The following is a 21,200-nucleotide window of genomic DNA, read 5'->3' as shown; positions in this document are numbered from 1 at the left end:
GGAATTAGGATGAAAACATTTATTTTTTCATAGGGGGAGGTGTTATTCTCTGGAATTCTGTTCCATATAGAGGCCTCCTGCAGTCCCTTCATGTCTTCCTGATTGCCCTTGATCATTTCACCCAGTTTAAGCTGTATAAGACATGGCATGGAGAGGAGCACGGACCTTAAACTGAGAGTCACCTTGGACCCTGTGGTCCCTTATGGTTAATGCTGCCAGCCTGTGAGATGCTTTTAGTTTCTGAAGCTGGACATCCAGCCTGCAGACATTTATTGAACACCTTCCATGTGCCCAAACGAAGCCAGGTGTTAGGGAGGATATAAATATGAGGATGACACAGCCCTGTTCAGGGAGCTCTCGACCTAACAAACGAGAGGACTCATCCTCATCATAAACACTCAAAAGACAAGGCACGAAAGGAAAGAGATGTGAAGCGAGGCGAGGGAAAGTGATGTGAGCTGTGTCCTCATTCTAAAGGCACATGTGAGATCCTAGGAGGTGGTGGTGGGAGAGGTGAGCCCGAGCTCAGTTCCAGCTCTATTTTTTATTTTTTAAAATTATAAATTAGTACAAGGAAATGCCCTTTGTCCTGTTCTCCTCCTTTCCTTCTCCCAATCTGTTATCTCCATCCCACTGATTGGGGGTAACTGCTCTATCGAGATATTTATATTCTTCCAGATATATTTTATATGGTAAAATGCTGAAATGCAAAATATGAGGCTGATAACTTGTAACTTTTTTTTTACACAATGGGTTCATTCTCTGTTTTTGCAACTTGAATCAGTCCCTGACCAAATCGAGGATAGTTTCACAAGTCAGTGCAATGTGTGTTTGTATATTTCTAGGGTAAATCTCTAAGCGTGGAGTATCTGTGTCAAAATATATGTCCCATTTTAATTTTCACAGATTTTGTCAAGTTGCCAACCAAATATGTAAAACTAATGATTTACTCTCCCTCCAACTTGGTACGAGAATGACTGTTCCTTCATGCTCCACAAACACTGGATATTATCCATCTTTTTAACCTCTGCCAATCTGATAGGTGGAAAAAGGGGTATCTCAATGTGGTTTTGATTTGCATTTCTCTAATGATGAGTGTGGTTAAACTTTTTTTTAATGTGCCTGTTTATGTTTTAAATCCTTGGGCCATCTGGAATTTATTTTGTTATAAGAATAGAACTTTATTTTTTCCAAATGGCAGTACTAGTTATTAAATAATTCACATTTCCCCCACTGATTAGAAACGCCACCAAGTTCTAAATTTTTAAAATGAAAAGAGGCCACCTCAACCTAAACCTAACACCATATACAAACATTAATTCAGAATAGATCATGGATTTAAAGGTGAAATACATAACTTTTAGAAAATAACACAAGAGAGCATCTCTAGTACCTACAGATAAGCAAAGAGTTCTCGGGCGTGACACCAAGAGCAAAATCTGTAAACTAAAAAGTTAATAAATTGAACTCCACAAACATTAAAAACTTTTGTACTGTGAAATATTCTGTTAAAAAGAGAAAATCGTACAGACTAGGAGAAAATATTTGCAGAGTACATAGTCAACATAGGCTTATAAATAGAATATATAAAGAATGATCAAAACTGAAGAGCGGAAATCCCCAAAATCTGATTATAACAGAGGTAAAAGAGTTGAACAGGTGTTTCACCAAAGAGCAGATATCAATGGCAAAGAAGCACATGAAAAGATGTTCAATAGCATTAGCCATTTGGGAAATACAAATTAAAAATTAAAACCACAATATCACTATACACCTATTAGAATGGCTAACAGAAAAAACAATAACACCAAATGCAGATTAGGATGTGGAGAAACTGAAACTCTCATACGCTGCTGGTGGAAATCTAAAATGGCACAACCACTCTGGAAAATAGTTTGGCAGTTTCTTGTAAAACTAAGAGTGCAGTTACCATACAACCTATCAATTGCACTCTTGGATATTTATCATAGAGAAATAAAAACTTGTGTTCACACAAAAACCTGTACACAAATGTTCATAGCACTTTCATTCATAATAGCAAAACAACAACAACAACTAGAAACAGATCAATCATCCTTCAGTGGGTAGATGGTTGAACAAACTCTGGTCGATCCATACAGTGAAATACCACTCAGCAATAATAAAGTATTAACTATTAATACGTAAAACAATCTGAGTAGACCTCAGGGGCATTACGCTTAGTGATAAAAAGCCAATTCCAAAAGGTTACATACTGTATGGTGTTTGATTCCTTTTATACAACATTCTCCAAAAGGTAAAACTATAAAGATGGAGAACAGATGAGCAGTTGTCAGAGGTCAGGGGTAGAGAGAAGGGGCTTGGGTACAGAAATACAAAGAGATGTCAGAGGGAGTTCTGTGCTGATGGCACAATTCTGTATCTTGATTGTGGTATTACAAGATCTACACATGTGATGAAATTGCATAGAACTATACACACATAAATGAATGCAGTTTCAAAAGTGACAAAATAAGGTCCATAGTACAGTTAACAGTAAAGTGCCAATGTCAATTTCCTGGGTTTTATATTGTATTGCAGTTATATAATATGTCAGTACTGGGGATACTAATTTTACAAATTTCTGTGAGTCTGTAACTATTTCAAAAGAAAATGCTTAAAATTTTCTTGAAATGAAAAAACAAGAGAAGAAAACCATCTTTGCCAAAGACCCTCCCATTGCATAGCGTGGTTCTCTTGGGTGGTTGCTTCACCCACAAGAACTTACTCCTTCCTTTGCCTCCCCAGACACACGACGTAACTATCCTTTTTGGAAAGTTTGCAATAAAATAAAAGGTGCCTTAGATCAGGATGTACAGAAAAGTTGCATAAGTAAAAATAGTTCAAAAGAATATCTGCATACCAGATTAACCAAATGTCAATATTTTAACCCATTCACTTTGTCATATGGGACCTATCAATGTACGCCATTGTTTCTGAACCATTTCAGGGTAAGTTACACACATCGTGGGCCTTTGCCCCTGCATACTTCAGCGTTTACTTCCTAAGAATATTCTTTTATATAATCATAATACTGTTATCAACTTTAGTAAATTTAACATCGATTTAATACTTCAATCCATCTTTCTTATTCCAGCTTTCTCAGTGGCCCCAATAACATCCAGTACAGAATCCAGCCTGGGTCAGGTGCTACACTTAGTTGCCATGCCTCTATGAGAACTTTAGTAGATCCGATAGCTTTGCTACCAAGCTCTCCTTGTCACGGAGCACCCAGAATTCTCTCCTGTAAACGGGATGCTGGTAATTGCCCCCACCTTGTGAGTAAAGGCGCTTTAACAATCTATAAGAGCTAAATGGGGTGTTTCTCTTCTGCATCATTATTCCTCTGAAGCATCTAAATATTCCACTGTGGGTTGGGGCAAAGAAGATCCGCTTTGTTTTTCGCTCCCAGCCTGGGCCAGCGACGTAGGGGGGCGAGCCAGGGAGAAGAAGGAATTTGGAAAGGAATTCTCTAGGGAAGAGGGAACCCAGGCAGTGCGAAGTACTCCCCTTTTCTGACCCCCCTCACCTGGAGCACCAGGCGGCCAATTGGCGGTGTGGCCCGGGTCCCCACAGCCAATGGGAAGGCGGCGCGTCCGTGCGCCCCCAGGGGTATAAGCACTAGCAGGCTCGGGAAAGTGAAAGTGGGGCGGCAGCCTCTGGCGCAGCCGCCCAGGTCCTGAGCTAGGGCGCTGGAGCGGAATCACCAGGATGCTCAGGGCTCCCGAGCCAGGGCCCCAGGAGGCGGGGGCAGCCACTCAGGGCAAGCCACTCACCTCCTTTCTCATCCAGGACATCTTGCGGGAGGGCGTAGAGCGGCGCGGCAGCCACACTGGCAGCCTGCAGCCGCTGCTCCGGCCGCAGCCCACTCGCCCACCGGCCCCGAGGCGACACCCTGAGCCGGAGCCCGAGGGCGGAAGAGGTGGCGCCGGGGCGCAGGAGGATGAGCCGAGCGCCCGGCCCCGCACCGCACCGGGGAAGGCCGTGCCGCCGGGGGAGACCGAACCAGGTAAACCTGCAACGCTGGGGAGGCCGGGCTGAGCCGGGCGGGGTCCCGCGGAGAGCGGACAGGCCAGCAGGCTGCGCGGGTGTGAGCGTGCGTCCAAGGCGCAACTCCCGGATCTCCGGCTGCAGGGATGCGGAGCCCGCAGCTAAGGCGAAGGGACCTCACCGCCTCCTGCGGTGGGTGCGCCTCAGGGATTAACCCTGAGCCCCAGGGTCAGGGCAGCGCAGGATGTGGACATCCGCCTGACTCGCCTGCACGGTGCTCCCGACTCTGCGGGCTCCGGTGCTCTCCCGGCTCAAAAGCGAGCACGCACGCCGCGCCCACCTTCTCCCCCCAACCCCGCGACCCGCACCCCGGAGTCCCAAGTGATATACCCCGACCCCAGCTCCCAGTTACCCGTGCAAACTTGATCGGCGCCAGCCCCACGTTACCTCTTGGCAGTTACAGTAACTAACATACAACAAATAACTTATTAATATGAATAAATTAGAGTTAGTCCACCCCCTTTGCTTCCCTACCCCAAGGCAGTAAAACAGTCATTTTGGGAGTTCCCTTCGGTCTTCAGGAAACACAACGCTATTGGAATATTTAGAGCAGACTTTTCTTTCCTAACGGCTCGTTTAGAGGAAAGGGGACCTGAAAGCCAGAGAAGGAGCTTGCCCTTAGCTCTCACAGCCTCTCCTGTCACACAAGCCCTCTCTTGTCTCCCGGATGTTAACACCGGATGCCTTAGGTCCTTCGTGAGGCATCCTATTTCTCAGTGTCTTCCCTGCCTCCCTTCTCCCTTCTACGTACAAATATCCAGAATCCCTATTTTATTCTGTACGATGTGGCAGGAAGCTCTACCGCTAACCGTCTCTTACTCTAGGTTCTTGATAGCTATTAGAAAACTAATACATAGTATACCGTATTCTCTCACTCCCCACTCTGGAGAGCTCCTTAGTCATGTGAAAAAAGTGAAATGTATCCAAGATGACAGTGGGCTGTTTGTTCACTCGCTGGAGGAATAAGGGTGGATTGAATTCTGTTCTCTTCCCTGCTAACATGTAACTTTTTCCTTCTCGTGCCACCTTCTCTCCTCTCCTTTCCAGATAGGCACTTGGGAACTTATCTGTTGGACTGTGAAGACACTTCGGGTGCCTTGCCAAGCGTTCCCGAAACCCCCAAGCAGCCGCAGAAGCGCTCCCGAGCTGCCTTCTCCCACACGCAGGTCGTTGAGTTAGAGAGGAAGTTCAGCCACCAGAAATACCTGTCAGCTCCTGAAAGGGCTCACCTGGCCAAGAATCTCAAGCTCACCGAGACCCAAGTGAAAATATGGTTCCAGAACAGACGCTATAAGACCAAACGAAAGCAGCTCACCTCGGACCTGGGTGGCCTGGAGAAGCCCTCCTCCTTGCCAGCCCTGAAAGACGAGGGTTTCTCCCGAGCCTCCATCCTCTCCATGTACAGCCTCTATCCTCACTATCCTTACCTGTACTGCTTGGGAGGCTGGAGCCCGGCTTTCTGGTAACAGCAGCTCAGAAATCAACTATGTGTGATCAGAAACTGTCTTCCCCAGACTGTCTCTCTGGAAAGCAAAAGGGACCAAGGTCAGGGAGGACTGGGGAGCAAGAGACGTGCAGCCAAAACGGTTAAAGGTTTGCCTGGAAAACCCAGATTCTTCACTGGTGGCCAATGAAAAATCTGGGCCCGTGCCTAGTTTAATATTCACATAGTTTCCCCAACACATAACGTAGGTCATTTTTGCTTTTAGAGACTTGCCCGAAGTGGGGATGGATACAGTTAAGTGCTGTTTACAGCACCGTGTGTGATTTGGTGTGAGCCGCCGTCCACATCGCTTCTGGGGATTCTGTTCCTACAACTCCATCCGCTGGTGTAGTGGAGCACTGACTGAAAGAGCAGTCCTGAGGGAGACAGGACAACCAAGATGAGGATGAATTAGACTTAAGTTCGAGATCTTCCTTGGCCTTGGAATATGACCAAATTTTCTCTCTGTCCCTGTAAGAGAGAGGGAACTAGAGGATGTCACCAAGAAACCCATCGTGCTCAGGGCACCTTGGCTTGGGCTATGGAGATGGGTAGGCAGAGATGAAAATATAAATATCTTATTATTTCTTTTTAAAAAGTATGCCAATTTGCGTATTTACAGGGTGGCCCAAGTAGGCAAAGAAGCAGTCACTGTGGGTTTAAGACAAGCTGTGTAAACAGAGCTCTACTGTAAGAAGTGGCTCAGGCCAGAAGAATCTCCGTGTGTCCAAGACAGTGGCCAAAGGAGAAATCTCCCACTCTCCCACTGCTGCAGGGAGCACTGTAATTTTATTAGCAATGCTAATTTGCGTATTTACAGGGTGGCCCAAGTAGGAAAAGAAGCAGCCACTGTGGGTTTAAGACAAGCTGTGTAAACAGAGCTCTACTGTAAGAAGTGGCTCAGGCCAGAAGAATCTCCGTGTGTCCAAGACAGTGGCCAAAGGAGAAATCTCCCACTGCTGCAAGGAGCACTGTAATTTTATTAGCAAAAGGCCAAAAAAAAAAAAAAAGCCTTTTCTGGTCCTTTTTGCCCTGGGCCCGAGAATTTAGAATGAGAAGGTTCCCGGAGTTTTCAGGCTATAATTCACACCACCTCATGACAGATCACATCGTTCTTTACTCTCAGCGCCTTCCTTCCCTCCTTTTCTTTTTCATTTCTTTTCCACAGCCATCACCCACCGAACGGTTTCTTTTCAGTTCAGACTTTCAGTCTGGCTGGCTGCACCTCACATATGCCTTCCTTATTTAGCCTGAGATCTGGTCTTTTTTTTTTTTTTTCCTCCCAAACTTTATCTTTCCTGGGTTAAAAAAAAGGGGGGGAGGTGATTCTGAATTGGCTAAAAGACATGCATTTTTTTGGTATCTAACAATTCTTATTTCTTTCCTTTAAAAATATACAGCATTAAATCTCAAATCCTATTTAAAGACTCGACAGCTCTAGAAGGTCACTGCTACTTTTATAGGACTTTCTGGTGGCTGTTGTTACAGTTCAAAGTCTGACAACCCTTTGGGATCTCTGCAGGCAGAGGAGGTAAGAGGTGTGGCTTTCACACACAAGGAAGAACAGTGCGAAATGTGAAATGCGGGGTTGGTACTGTTGAGTTATCTAATGTGACTTGAGGGCTTATGGGTGGGGCGTGGAAAAAAAGGCAGCCTGGTCCTTAGTGAGCCCAGTTACTCGGTCAAGCTGACAGGGCTGAGAGCACTTTGCAGAGAGAGGCTAAGGAAAAAGAAACAGTTTTCAAAACTGCATTATTGTGGCTTCCATCACTTTAAAAAAAGAAAAAAAACTGTCCAAATGCTTCGGGAACTGCGTTTAATGCCTATAAAAAAAATGGGTCGCCAAAATGAGTCACTTCGTGATTTCAGAGAGAACGAGAAGAGGGCAAAAGAGGAATATGGCCACCCTTCTGTTTTCATCCCATTACTCAGGTGACCTGGTAGAGGGAGACATCGGAATAAAAAAAAGCCAGTTACTAATGAGCTACCCTGAGGCCTGGAAATCTCTTGATCCCACCACTTAATTCTGTTTAGTAAGAAACCTTTCAATTTCCTCCTATTAAGAGGGCCAATTTACTGTTGGTGGCAAAACTGCCAGAGTTGATAGAAAGTTGGCCCATTTCACCCCAGTTTCTATCATTCAGGCTCCAAGCTGAAATATTGTAAAATGCCACATGCTGCTGACAGTACTAGGGAGCACGGAAGGCAGCATAGCCTGAATGGCTTTCTTTTTCTCACAAGTCTCGTAAGAGAAGCGTCAAGTGCTCACGCTCTGCCCAGTGCCCTTTCTCTCCCCACTGTCTGAATTTAATTCTTCGAACCTGCAATTCTGCAAATATGAAACATTTTCCTGTGACATATATTGTGTTGCAAAAGAAAAAAAGTCTTCGCTTAAAATTATTTGGTTTGTGAATTCATCTTGCTTTTCCCCCATTGGAACTCGTCACTCAGCCATATCTAAACTGGTAAAACAACATTCGAAGAACGAGTATGGCGAACTGGAAGGTGCCCCGAAGGGCTTCAGCCAGACAGCCTCTTTCTATCCTATTTAATAAATTAGTTTGGGTTTTCCACATGTATAACAAACTCTGCTCCGATCTATAGCAAAAAGGCCTGTAACTTGAAATTTAATAAAGTACCCCAACCAAACTTTATTTTTCTATGTACTTTTTTTGCAACATGAGTGTTTTTAAAATAAAGGACCATGTCTTTATCGGACATATCTGAGTGTGATTTTCTGTTTCTTAATGACCATATGCTGTTGAGCTCACGTATTTCTGGTGACCATGTTCTCCCACCCTCGACCTGACTGACAAATCTATGAAGAAAAAAGAATCAAAAGCAGTAGTTTAGCCGGTAGCAGATGATGGTCATTCTTTTATAAGTGCGCTGGCCTCTGTTCCAGGTAAATCATGTGGAGGGGAAAGAGATTTCTGTCCTTAGTTTAATAAGCACCTGCTCCATCCCAAGAATTCCTTTCATTTAAGTAGAGAACATTGGGTTTTTACTTACATTTCTTGAAGACCCTGAAAGGAACACGTAGCCCACACAATACTTCTTTTAAAAATTCCACTCTCCTCTCCCACTAGCCCTTGGCATTACAACTGCTCCCCTGGCCCCCTGGCACCTGCATTTCCCTGAAATTGTCACCATCACCATCATTCAGGGCAGAGAGACCTCTTGCAAGTAACACCTTTGAATCGAAATCACAAGTATTGAAAGTAGGCTTAACATAAAATATATATAAATAACACATCCTTTATCCGCCTGCACTTAAACCTTCATTAAATACCACAAGCAAAGTGTCTCATGCCCCTGATTACCTGAGAGAATTGATGGTTTTCTTGCCCCCTCCTTCAAGGAAATAGAAGCTTAAAGAGTAAGGTACTTACGCGAGGTAAAACATATCATAATTTCAAAGTTTGCTCTAACCCTTTAAGTACATTGTACACACAGGTGGGGCCTCCTGTAGTATGTTCACATCATGAGATTTAACTCTTTGCACAAATCTGCAGCCATCCTCCCCTCCCCCGCGAGGCCCTCAGCTCTCAAATTACAAAAGCTCTGGCAGTAAATTAACAATGTGGATTTTTTTTTTTTTTAACCATTAAAAGTAACTAATCCCGGAAACTAAACAAAAATCTCTCATCCCTAAAGAAAGTTCTTCGCCTCCTCTTTGTCCCCCTTCCAATGTGCCTTCAGTGCCTCTGCTAATCTCACATTCTCTTCTCCCAGCCACTCTCGTGAGCATGCCACATTTGTGGCCTTTGGAATCCTTTTGCAGCCTGTCTCTCAGGTTACTTCAGGTGCAAATTTCTAGAGTCACTGTGGCTTTTACACTGGTGATGCCATCGGTCCTCCCCAAGCCTCCTCAGGAAGGCCAACACTGCCAGAAGGGAAACGAATGTCAGAGAGTTACACCTGACAAAAACCATGTTCCTTCTAACTAAAGCAAGTCATCGTTCTAGGGCACTGCTAAGACCTCCCCTCTTAAAGCTGACCTTGGAGGGAACAGTGACAGTGAGCAGAAAGTTACTTAGCTTGGGTGCCCTGTGGTGCAGGTTTTAGGGAGAGAGCATTCCCCTCCCCTCCGGAGGGAGGTGAAGCTCAGGAGGAAGTGAGGACGGCAGGACTGAAGGGAAGAAGCTGAGCCACCACACAAGTGTGACAGAGGCCTCGCCCAGGATTCGAAGAAGCTCCAAAGCCAGATTGAGGAAAGGCTGTGGACCACCTCCTAGAAGTGAGAGTATCCTGGGGCAATGCGGCTCCTTTCTGGGTCAGGCCTGGCCGCCCAGGGACGCGGCTGTGGGTACTCAGCATCAGTACTCTCAGTGACCGTGGGGTGTGTCTCCCTTGTACTGGGGGCTCAGTGGAGCATCATGGAATCCACTCTAAGATATATGATCCTTCCTTTGGTCCCTCTCATGTGGCCACAGTCACCACCAGTCTGCAGTGAGGAAATCTGAGTTAGGAGGGTCACAGTCGGCTCCAAGCTCCGAATTCTGTCCTCAGACATCAAGACTCTGCTCCTCCCATAGCCAGCATGAACATGTTGCTGGGGCTTGTTTTTTTTTTAAAGCCGAGAGTTATTTACTGCCCGAGAAAGGGGGCAGGAGCGATAATCCTGGGACATGAAGAGCTCCTAGTTTAGCCATAGACTGGGCCTTCGCACACTTTCCCAGAGAGACCACCCATCAACAGCCGCCAGGGAAAGAAGAAGAATCTCTGTTTCCACACTCTATCCTCCTCTCACCGTTGCGAAGGCTGCAGATGTGGCCCTGACTCACCTCCTGAGACTGTTCTGGGCCTGATCTGGTGTTTAGGAGAGATTTAGGATAGATTCTTAGGCTAGATCTCCTGTGTGGCCTCTCTAACTGGGCAGTCTCCACCTGTTTTCAGCTAATCCAGCGACGGGCAAGGCTCTCATGGGGGCAGTGATGGGGTGATACCCAGAGGAAAATCCCATTTTCTCCTGGGAATGACTGCAGGATGCTCACGGATTTTTTTTTAAAGCCTGGATGCTATGGTGATGCAGGGAAATATATGCCGATTCCTTTTACTTGAAGGTGGAAGACTGGCAGCTTTTAATCTCAAATACCAGCCGTCCACACAGTCTCTGTTTCATTTGCAGGATGGCTGTCGGTCCCTTGGTTGTCAGCATTGGCTGCACGATAGAATATTCTGGGAGACCCAGGCCTACTTAACACCAATTACACTAAAATCTCTGAAGATAGGGCTCAGACATCAGTACTTTTTAAATACTAATGTCCAAGGTTACAAACCGCTTGCTTAGCCTCTTTCCAACTGGTTTGTCTACTCAGCCTCACAGGTGCCAGGACAAGAGAGCTACCTGGAGGAGCCAGGAAGGGAGGAGCTGGGGGTGGATTTTTTTTTTTTTTTTGGCTTGCTCATTCTTTTTACAGAGAACAGATGTTCAGTTTTTCTTACTTTTTTCTCAAGCCTCCTCCTCTTGGAATTTCTGACATCATCAAGTGGCCCTCTGTAATCCGGAAAAGCCCATCTCCTTCCAGGTAATTCCTCACCCAAAGCTAAAAGGGCCCAAACTGCCTGGGTGTATGGCTAACCTGATAATCCAGAAGTATCGATTACCCATTCCCAGCCCAGGCCTGTACAGACTGACAACACACTCTGACCGTCTGTGGAAAAAGACGGAAAAGGAGAATCCATCCTTGACTCTTTTTTCTTTGTCTTTAGTTTTTTGTTTGTTTCTTTGTTTTTATTAAGATGTAATCGACATATAACATTATATTAGTTTCAGGTGTACACCATGATGATCTAACATTTGTATACACTGAGACAGTGATCACCACAATAATTCTAGTGATCATCTGTCCTTGACTCTTGTTGAGTTTTCATCTGTCCTGGAAGTACAGAGCCTATTTGTGCATAGCTGGGAACAGTGGGTGTCATTTAACCTCTGTCAATTAGCGTCACGCTTCCCTGACAACTCATCTATTAGGATTAGGCAGTGTCTTAGCACTAACATAACATTTACCCATCCTTCTGCCAAATCCGCAATATTAAATGTTTTTTTTTAAAAAAAACTGTGTGTGCAGAGATGGATAAGGTAGAGGGTGGCTCACGGGGTGAGGGAAGGAATACGCTTTGTGACAACACAGCTTTTGACTAAAATTTGCTTGAAATGAATGCATAGTTGGCATCAAAACTCCAGGTCAATGTTACATATATGTTACAATAAAAATTTTTTAAAGGGAGGAAGAAAGTAAAGTTAAAAAAAAAAAAAACTCCAGCTCAAAGCCAAAAAAAAAAAAAAAGTAAACTTGACCTAAACAACATCTGAAAACAAGAATGATGGAATGATGGAAATGAGTTAGCTCCATTTATTTCTTTATTTTATTTTATTTTTTTTCTCTTTCTTTCTTTCTTTTCTTTTCTTTTCTTTCTTTCTTTCTTTCTTTCTTTTTTTCTGCTGTGTTCTTTCATGGAGAAGAAAACAAGGAATATACACAACACGAAATTGGGGGTGGGGAGGAGATGTCATTCTCTCATGGAAAAGTTTGGAATCTCTCCCACACTCCACACTGAGAGCTTGTTTATACTTAGATCCTTGATGATTCTTTTCCTTTCAAGGAATATTTGACTCATCAAAGGCTAATACGTGCAGGTTCTGTGCCTTGTAAAGTGAAGTGTGGAGTGGGTACCAAGGATCGCCGTGGGCACAGGTCCATGAGGATGTGCTTTGGCAGAGCTCAAATTAGAAGGTCTACATCTTCTTTCTATGACAAAAACTGACGTAATGGAGATATCGGTGTGAGAGACTTCTGAATTGAGTTAGAGAAGAGAGACACGGAGGCTGCAGATTTTGCTTTCCTTGCTCCCTTTGTGAAACGGACAAATTGGCAGAATGAGTTGATGATGGAAGCTTGGGACAAAAGTCCCAGGGTCCTCAGTGTGACTCATGCAAATGATTTCTCTGGATTTAAAGTTCTCCTTATCTTATTAATGGGTAGGCGAGACCAAGTGTAAATCCAAGCGTCCATCGTGCAAAGAAATGCCATCGGAAGAACTCTTCAACTACAGAAAGAAGAGGGAATGGTGTGAGGGGTGATGATGTGAGTGAGGAACGACACATGACTCCAGTGGTACAGATGTTGAAATTCTGCAGCCTGCAATTTCCAGTGTCCTGACACTAGAAATGCCTCTTTGACCTTGACTGAAATTGTGTACCCTGTTACTGGGCTGTTGCCTTTTTTTCCCTGAGTCAGTTCAACTGCATGTGAAGAGCCAAGGCAAGGGAGGAGGGACAACAAAGAGTGAGAAGTGACAGGGAAGGAACCGGACGGGTAGTTTTCCACAGCCTGTGGAAGCGTCTTCATGAATGTGTGAACTCACGATCCCTCTCGTTGGCTCTTGATTGACCCTGAGTGGAGAGATGGCTCTATGTCCTAGAGATTAGGTTTTATTACAGACACAGACTGAGGGCATGTCAACTTTGGCCTTGGGAAGGAACAAACCTGGACCAGGATCTGAGGAAAAGCATTCTCATTACAACCCAAATATGTTTTATAAAAGCCAATACAGACACACACCCCAGAGTAGCAAAATGGGTTTCACACACACTGGACCAGCTTTCCACACAGAGAAACAGCTTGGTGGAGAACGAGGCACACACTACAACTGGAGGCCATGGATAAGGACTTAAAAGAGCTAGTTGACCACAGGCCCCTAAAAACCAGAACTAATTTGATCTTGGCAGCAACCAAAAGGGCACCGTGTCCCGAGCAATGGAGCTAGCATCACTCCCTACTTTGCACTGACTAAACGAAGTTTGACACTGATTAAATATGTTTGCTGAGTGAATGAATGAATGAATGAATGAATAATGAATGAATCCAGACTTCGCCTGCAATACTAGGTTTGGTTCTGAGTACCATACTTTGAGGTAAACTGTAGCAAGTTCAGAAAAGTATGAAACAGTCACATGAAGAAGAGTTGAAGAAACTAAGAACATTTAACCTGAAAAAGGGCCAGAAGAGTCAGAGAAGAAAAGAGAAGAATTAGATTTTCTCTGTGTTGTGCTAGGTGGAATCAACAAGGTGACGCAGAGCTCAGATCGGTAGTGTCTGAAAAATCACTGGATAGATGTGAGTTCTCTGCCACTGGGGAGGTGACGAGTATTTAGTGAGATCATAAAGAGGATGCACGTGCATGGTACAACTCTAAGATCCTCGCCAGCCTTCTGGTTCTATGATTTTAGAGAGAACTATTGGGCTCTAGCCTCCACTACCCACTATGAGATGAGGGCAGATCTTTCTAATTCCTCTGAGTTTTAGCTACTCTTCTATTGAATGGAGAAATTCGTCCTTATGATAATGAACTGAATCAAATCAGCTCTACAAGTCCCATCCTTGATTCGCCAGGGAAACAAACAATTGTGATTTCATGGAGATCTATTGATTAATTGATACCTGCTGATTGATATCTGAAATTCCACCCTTAGACATTCATTCCTGAACCTGAATAATCCATCTCCAGCTAAAATATGAATCTCCTTGTAAGAAGCAATGAATTAAACTTGATGAATCATTTATCACCAAATACAAATGTTTATTAATTTCAACATAGTTGACTTGTGATACTGTCAATAGATCACTGTAAAAAAGAGGGGAAAGCTCAAGAAAGAAGGCTGGGGGCTTAGAAAGAAAAAATAAATTTCTATTTCTAAATTTCCTCTAAGTTTAGCCCTACCTATACTGATTGCTTTATTTCTCTGTCTTAGTTCTGAGCTTAAACTATTGCGTTCTTTTCATGGAAGCCTTTTAACTTTAGGCCTCAGTTATGTTTCTCATTGCCTGGGAAGTGTGTGTCCAGGGAGAGGTGACAACATTGTTCTAGAAGCAAAAGGACAGAGGGGTGGTGAGTTCTCTCTATCGCACCATTCACGTTTCCTTCCCTCTAACTCAGAAATTAGTAAGCCAGTGACTATGGAGGGGAAAATATATCTCTGTATTTATTTAGATTTTTATTTTTAACCCCAAATGTCATAACTCTAAATCCTTTACCTAAATCAATAATCGCTTTGGTTTATCTAAATGAATCATGGCATAATAAAAATAGCATGAATCTTAGCTTTAGTTCTGACCTGTAACTCTAGTTGTACCTTTTTATTAGCTGTATAACCTTAGGCAAATTATTTGACCTTGTTAAGACTCATATTCTTCCTCTTTAAATGGTGGTAACAATGCCTCATTTACAGGGTTGTTCAAGGATTAATTGGGATAAATCCAGCATATATTAGGTCATTAAGAATTGTCAGCTCACTTCCTCCTTCAGAAAAAAATGTCTAAACTTTTTGTATACTATAATGAAATATATGCGATAGTCACTTAACATATTTCATATGCTTTTCCATGAAGCTACATAGCAAATAGTATTCGCATTTTCATTTTTGTGGGTTTTTTTTTATATGTTAGTGAGTTAATATTCTATAACATACAACCACCATATTTGAAATTGGAGTGATGGATGGATAGATGTATGTATGTATGTATAGATGATAGATTAGATAGATAGATAGATAGATAGATAGATAGATAGATAGATAGATAGATTTCAAAACAGGCAAGGGAAAATGCACACTAAACTTCTACAAAAAGAATCAAAGATGACTCTCCAAGATGTAGTAATTTCTCCTGGACAGACTGTAACTCCATGGGACTCTACATGGGGTCTTTCCCACAGGAGAGGGACTATGTCCCTTGAGTTTAAATCATCTGAGATAGAGGACTAGTGACCAGGACTGCTTGCTTCCATGGCCAAAGCTGGATTACACAAATACAGACAAAATAAATCAACAAAAATAGCTAAGAGGCATTTCTAAACATGTCCAGCTGCAGAAATTTATGGCTATTAGCTCTTGGAAAAAGGCCATTTCAGATAAGCCAACTATTTTTACAGAAAACAAAAATGGAACATATATTGATTGGTTTTCAATTGACTATCAACTATCCCCAGTCCTGGGAGAAGCAACTAAGGGGGAAAAAGCCTACCTGACCACCTTGTTCTTTGCCAGTGCCTCATCCACTAAAGTCCTCTGAAATTTGGACTAGAGGGAAAGCTTCTGAAAAAGATGAAGTTCAGTATTTTAGGACCATTGTAGATCTTTTTTCTCCCCTCCAGTATTCTTTTATAAAAGAAAGAAAGAGTCTAAAGTCATAAACATTCTTGGGCTGGCCAAGCTCTTCCATGAGCAAGTTAGATCTTTGAGTATGTAGGGAAGGTGGCCAATGGCAGAAACTCCCCCTATCTAGGAAAATAAGATTTTGCCTTTTAATTGATCTAATGACTCTAGTGCTCAAAGGTTGAGTGACCCTAGAAAAACTATTCACATCCCTATATCTTAGCTTCCTTATCTGTAAAGTCATCTCTGAGGTTTCTTCCAGCTCTGTCAGTCTACGTTCAATGATTTCTCTTCCATTTTTGAAGCTGTCAGGCCCTTCTGTTACCATGTTTGAATAAATTTAAATGTAAAAGTTAAGCTTGCATATAAGATGTCATATAAGCAGATTCCCAGTAATTTGTCACAACATCCAGCCCAATGTAGGCCGAGTTAAATTTGCACAATCCAAAGAAAGGATTTGCTTCATATGTCTATTGATAGAATTAAAAGAAAAAGTGCTGTTAGAGTAATTTGAGAATTATAAAGGAGTCCTTTCTGTCACATGTGTAATGCAGATGCTAGCTTAGCTGGGGTCTCTTGGCCCCTTGAGAGCCAAATAAGCTTAGTTCAAACCCCATTCATGCCCTGTCAAAATCCAGCAAGATGCTTTCTAATTCCTAGTGGGTTCATTTCATTCTCAATTTCCACAGGTGCTATCTCTGTTCTTCACAGCAGAAGTGAAACTCGAGTTCTTTCTTGAATTCCTAAAGCAAAACAAAGCTTTTGCACAAAGCATTCATAACTGTGGTAGACTTCACTGAAAATGAATTGAACTGGTGAGGGACAAAAATGGATGTTGTATCACAGAAATATGAAGATTTCCAAATTAAACACCAGAAATCCCTTATGTCAAATTGTGAAATGTCTACTGGTTGCTTCATCAGATGTGGACTTCAGTCTCATTTCATTTGCTAATTCCTCCTCTCTTTCTCTTTCCTTCCCTCGCTCTGGATCTTCCCTCTAGGGAACAGAGAGAATCCTCTCCTCATCTCAAGCAGGGCATTTTGTCACCATTTTTGTTGCCTTGTCTCATGCTTTCATGTATTTTTCCAAACTATGGCATTTTTTTTTCCCTAAGAAGAATTCTGCTGTCTAATAATAATGATAGTAATAATCCATTTGCATTACATATAAAATTCACAATACTGGAAAACTTTCAGATAGAAAATTTCAACCGATTTAATAAAAGAATCTTTTTAAGCAGTCTTAAAATGGTTTTAGCTGTACTTAGGGGTAGGCAAACAGTGAATGATTAATTTAGAATTTGTGATTGAGTAAGTCTCTGAGGTAGGCCTTGATAAGTCAAAAAAAGTTTGAAATACAACCTGAAGGCAAAAGACCCAGAATAGCCAACACAATACTGACCAAGAACAAAGCTGAAGGATTGACACTGCCTGAACTCAAGACTTACTATAAAGCTACCAATAAGACAGTGGGGCATCGGCAAAAGAATAGAGACATAGATCAATGAAACAGCACAGAGAGCCTAGAAATAGACCCACAAATATAGTCAACTGATCTTCCACAGAGGAACAGCAAAGGAAATTCAATGAAGAACGGATAGGCTTTTCAACATATGACGCTGAAACAATTAGATGTTCATACGCAAAAATAAAAAAAATAAAAAAAATAAAATAAAATAAAATAAGAGAATCTAGGCACAAGCATGACACTTTTCACAAAAATAACTCAAAATCGATCATAGACCTAAATATAAAATGTAATACTATAAAACTTTGGCAAGAAAACATAGGAGAAAAATCTATGTGACCTTGGATTTAGGATGAGATTTGGGGTATAACACCAAAACAATGATCCATGGAAGAAAGAAATTGAAAAGTTAGATTTTATTAAAATTAAAAACTTGTGCTCTGTGAAGGATACTGTTAACAGAATGAAAAGACAAGCTGGAGACTTGGAGAAACTATTTGCAATTATTTATCAGATAAAGGATTTGTATCCACACTATACAAAAAATTCTGAAAACATATTAAGAAAACAAACAACTTAATTTAAAAATGGACAAACTATTTGAACAAGCACCTCACCAAAGACATATAGATGACAAATAACCATATAACAAGATGCAAAATATTATTTGTCATCAAGGAATTGCAAATTAAAACAATAATGAGATACCACTACATAGCTATTGGAATTGCTAAAATCCAAAAATCTGACAATACCAAATGCTGGTGAGGATTTGAAGAAATTGCACCCCTATGTATTTACCCAATTGATTTGAAAATTGTGTCCAAACAAAAACCTGCACGTGAATGTTTATAGCAGCTTTATTCATAATTGCTAAAAAGTGGAAGCAACGTGATGTCTTTCAATAGGTGAATAAATAAGCCGTGGTACAGTTATATAATGGAATATTATTTCGCAATAAGAAGAAACAAGCTATCAAGCCACAAAAGACATGGAGGAAACTTAAATGTATAATGTTGTGGAAGAGATCAGTATGAAAAGACCACATATTGTATGATTCTAACTACATTCTGGAAAAGGAAAAATTATAGAAACAGTGCAAAGATCAATGGTTTCCAGGGATTCAGAGGAAGAAGGAAAGGATAAATATGTAAAGAGCAGATCAATTTTAAGGCAGTGGAACTTCTGTATAATACTGTAATGATGGATTGTGACATAGATTTATCAAAACCCATAGAACTTCACGTCACAAAGAGAGATCCTAAATGAATATAAATTTTTTAAAATTATTTAAGAGGTCAGGGGATCCCAGGAAGGAATGCAGCCTATGATGGGAGACTCTAACTGTGTTACAAATGAATGAAACAACTGCCCTGAAGGAGGAGGGGTGGGGAAGGTGCTGACCAAAGTAACTCTGAAAATGAGGAGAGACTGTGATGCTAAAGATAAGGAGGGAACAAAGTTGTAAAGGATCAGAATTTTTGTATGTTATTGAAGTTAAGCTGGTATAAATTCAAATTAGAATGCTATAACTTTAGGGTACTAAATGTAACTCCCATGGAAAACGTCGAAGAAAATATTTATAGACTATAAACTAAAGGAATTAAGGGAATTAAAACATTTCGCTCCCCCCTTCCCCCCAAAAACCAAAAAACCAAAAAAACAACGTAACTCAAAAGAGAGTAATGCAGGAAATGAGAGACAAAGGCTATAAGGTATATAGAAAACATATAGGAAAATGACAGTAGTAAATCCTTCTTTATCAGTAATTACTTTAAGTATAAATGTGTTAAATTTCCTAATGAAAGAAGAGAATGGCTAATGGATTAAAGACACATGATCCAAGTAAATGTTCTCTATAAGAGATTCATTTTATATCCAAAGGCAAAAATAGGTTGAAAGTGAAAGGATGAAAAAAAAAATATTCCATACAAACAGTAACCAAAAGAAAGGAGGGTGGCTATACTAATGTCAGACAAAATAGACTTTAAATCAAAAATATTACAAGAGACAAAGATATTACATATTAATAAAGATTACGTATTAATAAGGATTCAATAGAGTAAGAAGATATAATGATGATAAACATTTACACACCTATTGGCAGATCATCAAAATATATAAAGCAAAAATTGGCAGAATTGAAAGGAGATATAGGAAGTTCTACAATAACAATTGGAAACTTCAACATCCTTCCATCAATATTGGTAAGAACAAACAGACAGAACATAAGTAAGGAAACAGAGGACTCAAACAGAGCCCTCTATTCAACAACAATAAAATACACATTCTTTGTAAGAGCATGTGACATTCTCCAGGATAGGCCATATGTTAGGCTACAAATTAAGACTCAGTAAATTAAAAAAGATAGCTACCATTCGAACTATCTTCTCCAACTACAACTGGATAAAATTAAAAATCAATAACAGAAGAAAACTGGAAGTTCAAGAATTTTTGTAAATGAAAAAACACACTTAAACCACCAATGGATCAAAGAGGAAATCACAAGGGCAATTAGAAAATCTTTAGAGACAAATGAAAACAAAAACACAACATATCAAAGCTAAGGAGATACAGTGAAAGCAATGCTTAGGGGGAAATTTGTAGCTATAAATGCTTACATTAAGAAACATGGGAGATCTCAAATCAACAATATAACTTTACAACTTGCAGAACTAGAAAAAGAAAAACTAACTAAATTCAAAGCTGGTAGAAGAAAGGAAATAATAAAGATCAAAGCAGAGATAAATGAAATAGAGAATAGTAAAATAGAGAAAAATTCATGAAACCAAAAGTCGTTTCCTCAAAAAGAACAAAAATTGACAAAATTTTACCTAGGTCGACTATGAAAAAAAGAGAAGAGACTCAGATTACTAAAATCAGAAATGAAAGTGGGGATGTTACTACTGACCCTACAAAATAAAAATGATTGTGAGATTTCTATGAACAACCGTACTCCAACAAATTGGATAACTTAGATGAAATGGACAAATTCATAGAAATGTAAAATACACCAAGACTGAATCATGAAAAATAAAGAAATCTAAATAGACTTATACCTAGTAAGGAGATTGAATCAATAACCAAAAATTTCCTAACAAAGAAAAGCTCTGGACCTGATGGCTTCACTGGTGAATTCTACAAAACATTTAATAAAGAACTAAAACTAACCCTTCTCAAAATTTTTCCAAAAACTAGAGAGGAGAGCAGTTCCTAACCTCATTTTATGATATCATTATTGTACTGATACCAAAATCAGACAAAAACATTACAAGAAAGAAAAGTGATAGATCAATACCCCTCATGAACATTCATATCAAGATTCTTGACAAAATATTTAAAAGATTTTTCATAATTACCAAGTAGGAATTATTCCTATAATGTAAAAATTATTCAGCATATAAAAATCAATTAATGTCATATCCCACATTAACAGAATGAAGGGAAAAAGCACACAATCATCTCAATTGATGTATAATAAATGTCATATAAGGAAAAGGAAATTAAAAAAATGATTCAATATATAATAGAAACAAAAAAGAAAAAATGCTTAGAAATTTACTTAATAAAGTAGGTAAAAGACATGCACAAAAAAAACTAAGAAACATTGTTGAAAGAAATTTAAGAAGACAAATGGGAAGGTATCACATTATCATAGATTGGAAGACTTAATATTGTTAAAATGTATTTGATACTACCAAAATTTGATATATACATACATGAAATATTGTCCTGCCTTTAAAACGAAGAAAATGAACATATGGATGCATACGTCTTTTTGAAGTAGTGTTTTGGCTTTCTTCGGGTAAATATCCGGAAGTGGAATTACTGGGTCCTTCTATGTCTCTTGTTATAGCCTTTGTTTTAAAGTCTATTCTGTCTGGCGTAAGTATTGCCACCCCAGATTGTGTGTTTGTTTGTTTCACTTCTGTTTTCATGAAATACCTTTTTTCATCCCTTTCCTTTCAGTCTGCGTGTGTCTTTTGATCTGAAGTGAGTCTCTCGTAAGCAGCATGT

The 21,200-nt window shown here is 40.8% G+C and overlaps 1 protein-coding gene across 1 annotated transcript; it reads left to right on the top strand.

Annotated features, from left to right (window-relative positions):
• The first annotated feature begins 3,677 nt into the window (after positions 1–3,677).
• On the top strand, positions 3,678–6,106 carry NKX3-1 (NK3 homeobox 1). Its single transcript, XM_006911758.3, has 2 exons — positions 3,678–4,027; positions 5,116–6,106. The coding sequence occupies exons 1-2, from the start codon at positions 3,730–3,732 to the stop codon at positions 5,532–5,534; spliced, it is 717 nt and encodes a 238-aa protein (XP_006911820.1). The 5' UTR covers positions 3,678–3,729; the 3' UTR covers positions 5,535–6,106.
• The last annotated feature ends 15,094 nt before the right edge of the window (positions 6,107–21,200 follow it).

This window comes from Pteropus alecto, unplaced genomic scaffold (assembly GCF_000325575.1).
Source record: "Pteropus alecto unplaced genomic scaffold, ASM32557v1 scaffold394, whole genome shotgun sequence".
In the NCBI taxonomy this organism is placed as follows: Eukaryota; Metazoa; Chordata; class Mammalia; order Chiroptera; family Pteropodidae; genus Pteropus; species Pteropus alecto.
The sequence above is the reverse complement of the archived record's forward strand: the minus strand, read 5'-3'. Positions and strand labels throughout refer to the sequence as shown.